Source organism: Planococcus citri, chromosome 4 (assembly GCF_950023065.1).
Source record: "Planococcus citri chromosome 4, ihPlaCitr1.1, whole genome shotgun sequence".
NCBI classification, from domain to species: Eukaryota; Metazoa; Arthropoda; class Insecta; order Hemiptera; family Pseudococcidae; genus Planococcus; species Planococcus citri.
This window is the reverse complement of record NC_088680.1, coordinates 57,035,228-57,042,365: the sequence shown is the minus strand read 5'-3', so window position 1 is coordinate 57,042,365 and position 7,138 is coordinate 57,035,228. Positions and strand designations below refer to the sequence as shown.

At 29.0% G+C, this 7,138-nt stretch overlaps 1 protein-coding gene across 1 annotated transcript; it reads right to left on the bottom strand.

Annotated features, from left to right (window-relative positions):
* Window positions 1-2,346: 2,346 nt before the first annotated feature.
* Window positions 2,347-6,844, bottom strand: LOC135844831 (uncharacterized). The gene is made up of 3 exons (XM_065363200.1): window positions 6,611-6,844; window positions 5,532-5,696; window positions 2,347-3,081 (listed from the first exon to the last, which is right to left on the bottom strand). Exons 1-3 carry the CDS (start codon window positions 6,681-6,683, stop codon window positions 2,861-2,863), a joined length of 459 nt encoding a protein of 152 aa, XP_065219272.1. The 5' UTR covers window positions 6,684-6,844; the 3' UTR covers window positions 2,347-2,860.
* Between the last annotated feature and the right edge of the window lie 294 nt (window positions 6,845-7,138).

Genomic DNA, 7,138 nt, shown 5'->3' with positions numbered 1-7,138 from the left:
TTTCATTATACTTATTAGATTTTGAATAGCAAATTGCAATGTTTTCTTTCGTAATTTTTTTCACATGGAACAATGTTTTTTATTGGGTGATTTTTTCTGCATAAAAAATATGTTTTGCACACGTTTTGTAAATTTTTTACAACTTTGGCTTCTTTTTCGAACTTGTATAGCTACATAAAGTCACCTTTTTTTGAAAAAAAAATCAAGTACATACAAGCTTTGGTATTACCTTTTTTTTGCTTGTTAAATCTAGGTAATCGTTCGTTTTGTTGGTGATGTCTTTTCAGTTTTCAATTCAAAAATTTGTTCAATCTTCAAAGTTCAGGCTTCAGAGTTGTTTTCGTTTTTTGTTTTTAAAGATTAGAAAAAATTCCTTAACCCAAAGTTAACACTACACAACGAATGAACGAATAGTCAAAGTCATGTCATTAACGAAAACGAATAAAGAAATAAGTTTAAAACTCAGCAGCTTCGATTTACACAAGAATCACCATTTTTATGATCGTCGAAGGCTTTGAAACGAAGAAAAATGTGGATGCATTTGAAAGTGTCAAAGAAGTTGTCTACGAGTACTTTCAAGGCGCAGAAATTATTCGAAACGTGGAGTTTTTCATCATACCTATTTTTGGGGGAATTGTCCTCGATTACCTCAAGTTGGTGAAGGTGTTCCATTAAAAATTTTTAACAAATTTAATATCAAATCATCAGGTTTGTCCCTCCCCTCCCCTCCCATCACCTCCCCTCACACTCCATCACTTTTCTAACCTTCATCGTTAAGAGTTTTATTTCACTAGAAGAAAAAACAAAATGTTGAAGGTGTTGAAGAAAATGCCTACTTTCAAGGCGTAAAAGATTTTCAAAACATGGATGCAATGAATATAATTTCACTACGAATATCATTTTAGGAAAATTATTATCGATTAAAATTTAAGTATGTAATCCGAGATTGTCCGCTGCGAATACAGTGCCTAATTTATTATTATTCGTATATTAAGCATAAAAATTACCTCAGTCTATTAACCCCCAGAACAGGCCTTAGATCGACATTCGATAGGACTTTGAAAACAGAATACCTACCTTATACTCAAAATGGATAATTTAACAGAAGCAACCTAAGTTTACTCTATTTTAGTTCGAATTTGAAATTGACGGTTTGGATTTATCAGAAACGTGTTAAGTATTCCCAATATTCCAATAAAAAATAAGAAACAAAAATTCACTCGGTCACGTTATAAAAGTTGCCTACTCTCAAGGCAAAATGCAAAAATGTACTAGTAGGAAATCAATTCAAATGTTTTTTTTTTTTACCAGAACACTACTAGATAATACAAAGTTCTCATGAAATTGATGCAGATTGTGATTAATTTAGGATCTCATTAATAATTAGACTGATGTTGGATGATATAATAATCGAAAATGAGAAAATTAATTTCGAAAGTTGATAAATTCACAGTTTTTACTTACATTTTTCCACCAATTCCACCTTTGAAGATTGAAACAGTTGAAATGGAACAGAACTTTATTTTTAATTTCTTTGTTTTCTTTTTTCAAATTGTAAACTAATATTGCTGAAACCTCTTAGTTTTCAAAATTTATTCATTAGACGAAATTTTACAGCTGACTTGCAATGTTCTCAACTTGAAATTCATTCATTTAAAAAAATGAATGAGTAAGTTGCTCCCTCGCTCCTTTTCTGTTTTCTCGAGCTCTGAATATTTAATTTTTATTACTGTTGTGTGAACCTATCAATCAAATACACATGTACGAGTACCAATAAACAAAATAGAAAAATTAAAATTGTTATTAATCAGAATTTTATCATAACAATCATTCAAGCGATCACGCAATTTACCTTTTTTATTCCGTTAGGTAACTTTTATTTTCAATATTATGTTATCTCGATGACATTGAAAACTATAATTTGTTTCTTTTAATAAAAATCAGCCATGTGTGTCAAAATATTCGAAACTTTGAACTTGAACTTGTAAACTGAGTTGCGAATGTGTGGTTCAAATAAAATTATAAACTTTCTACAGAAAATATTATAAATACCTTAACTAACTCAGATTTCATTTCATTCCATAAATTCGCGATTAAACTTTGTGTAGGTGTAGTAATGAGATAGTTTGAATGATTCATCGTATTCTAAGAAAAACCAAACGAAAACGAACTGAAATAATACGAAGAAGAATCCTTAGCACTGCGTATTGTATATGATTACTTATACACGCTATTCTTCTTCTATACGAACGGAAATTCTAATTAATGAAAGTAAAATAAAAAACATAGGCAATTTTTACATCTCGAGAGTACAGATATGTTTTAAAGAACGGAATTTCAGACAAATAATTTCACCATTCTCGTGTATTTAAATTTAACATAAAAACATAACACTTGCAAAATAAAAGAGAAAAAAAAATCAAAAATGCAACAGAGTACTTTTCAAATACGTATACGACAATGCGCAATAGAAAAACATATTATTATATAAAACTAAAAAATATTTAAACATATTGAATGACTTGATCGCGGAGTGATTACGTCTACATTTAAACATAATTACAATTACATTTTTTATAAAATACACTTATAACATAATCGTACAAATTATACGTAAGTAGATCTACGTATTCCAGCGCTAAATTTAAAAGTTTCGTAACTTAAACGCTTAATACTTAATATTATTTTATTAGGAAGATACGAATTTACTACACGCCACTGCCCCCTTTTATAGTATATTATCTAGATGGCAAACAAAAAAAAAAAAATGCTCGATAATGATGCATTCGAAAAAACACACTCGTAGATTTAAAAGCCGGTATACAACGGTGACATGTTACGATAGTCGAAATGATTATTACTATGATACTAATTTACTAAAAAAGAATATTAACGAAGCGCTAGCTAATAAGATACTAAAATTGATTTTTATGTTGTTAGAGTTGTTGCATAAGTCCGCTTGGCAGGAACAGACTTCCTGTCTGCCACCGAAACCTGATCTTTGATAGCAGTCTTTCGATTTAGCATCTCCCTGGTGACGTTCGTAAGCGCAGCTACGGATTACTCGATGGTCTGGTTTTACTGTGGAAATATTTTTGGATTAGTTGAGAGTACATATTGGAAAAATAAAACGTATTATTGGAGATGAATCACAACGTGATTTAGACGTCTTATAAACAGCGAATATGTTGTCTATCCACTCGAGTTGAATGAACAAATAATGTACAGAAAATTGTTTAGAGATTGACTTTTACTTCGGAGCTAATTACGTTACCAAATTAAAAGTACCCCTTCTATTCTTAAACTAGGCAATAAGCATAGATCCTAGTGATAAAATTAGTTTATTTTGAAATTGAGTTCCATCAATAATGAATGATTATTTTCTCCTCAAAGAACATTCATTTTCTCAGCATGAATTTTATACTTAGCTTCTTACAATTTTATTACAGTATTTGATGTTTATTTGATAAATTGAGTACCTAAACTTGTGAATTTCAAAAACATTTCAGCAATTTTTTCAACATCAAAAATAATTTTTTATTTACGTTTAGAATTATATAATACCTACCTAAATTTTCAGTTTTCCGTTTTGTTTCACCCATTCTCCTTTCTGAATTACTTGATAAGTAGTAATCAAAACCTTATGAATTAAATTTTTAGGGGACTATTGTCCAAATTAGAAAAATGTGAAGACCAGACAAATCTCTTGCCCCAGCCACTTTCCCCTTCAATTCGTCCAAATAGATAATGCCTTCATTAGAATGATCTTCATTTTTAGAAAGATTTTTTTTTTTTTGAACGAACCAAGGACCATGAATTTATAAGAAATCAAGAATCACGATGAGAATTTTTAAAACTGATTTATTCCAGAACTTTTTTGTGGAGCCCGTGGACAAAACATCGCTGAGGAAGAATTTTAGCTTTTTTGAATGAGAAATTAAGAATTTCAAAGTTGGTAAAAATCATTTAAAAAAATGAAAAAAAGATTAAATTCTCAATTCTTTTTCTTTAGACTTTGCGAATAAATAAAACTGTTCTTTGCTTTTCCAAAAGCGCTCAAAATACCTACTCCGAAATTTCCAAAAAGAAAAGCATCGAGACTAATTTTTTTTTTATTTTGGAATTTCTAGTACCAATCAATTTTTTGTTGAACTCTTTCAATTAAATGAATCTAAAAAATATTCGAAATTTCTCAAATACCTGAGTAAAGTGATGAACAGATGACTGATCATTCACAAACAGATTTAAGATTATATAGGATTTTAATTAATTTTTTTTACAAATAAGTACTTAATGTAACTTTTAGTGAATTTTGTTTGTTATTTTCCATGCAAGAAAGATGATTTTTTTAAAAAAGAAAACCTTCAAGAGAGATACCGTCTTATAAAAAAAATGACTGTAAAAAAATTAATTAAAAAATTTTTTGTAACAGTCAACTCATTTTTGTTTCAACATAAAAATTTTAGCCAACGAAAACTTTTTATTTTTTATTTGGAAAAACTGAATTTTTTTAGAGGCAGCAAAAAAGGATTTGAATTTGAAACAAAGCCATTTTTTCTAGTTTTTTTCAATTTTTATTTTTTTGTTAAATGCCATAAGTTTGATATTGGATGATAATTTTTCGTTTCCAATTGGCCAAATGTTCATCATTTAATTCTCTGATATTTCGACAAATTACAATACGTAGTCCAAAGTATTTCTTTTTGTTTTTCGATAAGTATTTTTCATCGTAATTTTTTCGTTCTTAAATAGTCTGTGTCTGTAGAATGTCTCTCTTTTTACATCTGATGGTCTCAAAAAGACTGACTTTAACAAATGAATGAATCTTTCTTTCCTTGACATTTTTTTCTGTAGGTAGGTACATCTATTTTGATGTTTCAGATTTTTTTTCAATCCCAATCGTCAATTTTAAAAAGATCTCTTCTTTCTTTTGAATTAATCTTATGTTTAAAATATTACAGATCTCTTGCCCACTTCAATTTTACCTAATCCCAAGTCTTTCAAAAGAGGAAAATTTTCATTAAAAAATCTTTTAATCAACTCGAATATTTCAGCAAAAACTTCTTTTTTAAAAATATGTTGTGAAATAATTTTAAGAGATGGTTTGTTTGAGAAAGTTTGAAAAATTGATACTGACATTTTGTTGTACTTTTCAAGTTGAATAATCAATTCAAAACATCCAAATTTCACTATCTAACAATATTGGCCCTTTAAAAGGGATAGGTAGGTAGGTAAGATAATTCACATAGCTTTTGAAGTGAATGATGATGTTCATTCCCCTGATCAGAAAATTGTTTGACATCATGTTTTTTAAACAATATTTTGTCCTCTAAATTCGAATAGGAAACCCATAAATTTAAACCCACACTTGAGAAACGAGTTCGTCATTTTCAAAACTCAAAACTTGATCCCTTCAACGGACACCTTGTATGTTAATATATTGGTCAAACTTCAGAATCTATACTCATTCAAATAAACGAATATGAATATAAATTCTCGATGAAAAATGGCTAAAAAATACAAATACTTACATCCGTTAACTTCGAAATCGATGGTTTGTGTGATTTTTCGACACATTTCATACGCAATGCCTTCTGGATTACGGGCGCAGTCTCGTATTAAATAGTCAGGTGGAATTTTCAAGGAACAGTTTTTGTCTATATTACTATTACATTCGAAGCATTTTATCGAACTCGCTGTGGAACAAAAAAATCAATTCGCAAACATAAAGTACACGAAAATATTTCACCTCAAGCTTTTAAAATTATTCAGTAACGACCTATAGCTGCTTGGGCGAATGACGAATGAAAATACCTAATCGATAATCGAAAAACAAAATATATTCAAATATTTGCATAATAAAAGCGTATTATAATTAATCCTTCGCAGATAATAATAAAAAAAAACTCTCGATGCGATTTTAATTCAAAATCGAATAATAAAAAAATTGTTCAATGTGGAGGAAAATTCTAAAGAAATGTACATTAAAAATTCCAGTTACGTCATAGCGTCGTGTTCTGTGTCCTTAACACGTTTTCAAAACCATGTGACAATTTTACTTCACGTATTTGAACTAGATGAATAAGGATTTTTTTTTTGAGGATAATTATTCCGAATTATTTCTTATCATATAAAGGATTGGATACGATAGGAATTCGAAATATTTGAAAAAAAAATTCGTATTATTTTATCTCATTATTTTCTTCAGATTTATTACTAGATTAAATTCATTTCTCTGGAAACTTGGTCGAATTAAAATTATAATTTATAAAAACCTCGAAATAATTGCAAATAATAATTACAGATGGAATTGTGTAATATTGTCATCTCTAGAAATACATTTTGGCTAAATTTATAATTTCGACGAAAGATTATGTTGTACAAGTAACATTTTCGAACGTTTGGCCCTCGATAGGTACATATCCTAAAAATAAATTTTTTGGCACTTATGGAAGTCTCGATACAGATATAAAATTTAAATCCATTTCAAACTTGGAAAATAATTCGCCAAAATGTGGAAAAATAATAATAAACGCAAACTAGGTACATATTCTAATCACCGCTTCGAACAGAAAAAAAAATCCAATAAATGCAAATAAAATAAACTCACCAGAGGGTATAAGCGTCATAATAATCGTACATGCCAATCCGAATAAACAAACTAACTTGTAAGTAGTAATCATATTGTAAGATAATATAAAAAAATATAAAAGTTTGAAAAAAATTACGACAGTAGTTGCGAGTAAGAAGAAAATTCACATTTTAAAACCAAAACGACGAGAGCAAACTTAGCAAGCTTTCGGTTTAAATGTGAACTGTAGACTGCTTTACGGATATTAACGTTTATTATTTCTTCCTTCATGAGTTTTACGCCATTCGTCTGTTTACAAAACTCCCACTTATATTATGACCTTAAAAGCTTAAACTGTCTATTATAATCACACTAAATGAAAATTGATTAAAAATTTCAGGCTAAGTTTACCTTTTTTATTTTTCGTTTTCATTTTAAACCTTGTTAAGGTTCTTTACAAGAGGGCGAATTAAACCGCCACAGATATCAAATTACCATCGCGCGTGCAGTTCTTATACCTATACTCTCTCTCGACGAACAACCTGGCACGATGAACTTTCATGTTTT

Bases quoted from the DNA above. Each gene is read 5' to 3' on its own strand.
- LOC135844831 (XM_065363200.1), bottom strand. From the start codon at position 6,683: ATGATTACTACTTACAAGTTAGTTTGTTTATTCGGATTGGCATGTACG. The intron at 5,697-6,610 runs GTGAGTTTATTT...TTTGTTCCACAG, and splicing joins TATGACGCTTATACCCTCTG to CGAGTTCGATAAAATGCTTC. The intron at 3,082-5,531 runs GTAAGTATTTGT...ATATTTCCACAG, and splicing joins CGATTTCGAAGTTAACGGAT to TAAAACCAGACCATCGAGTA.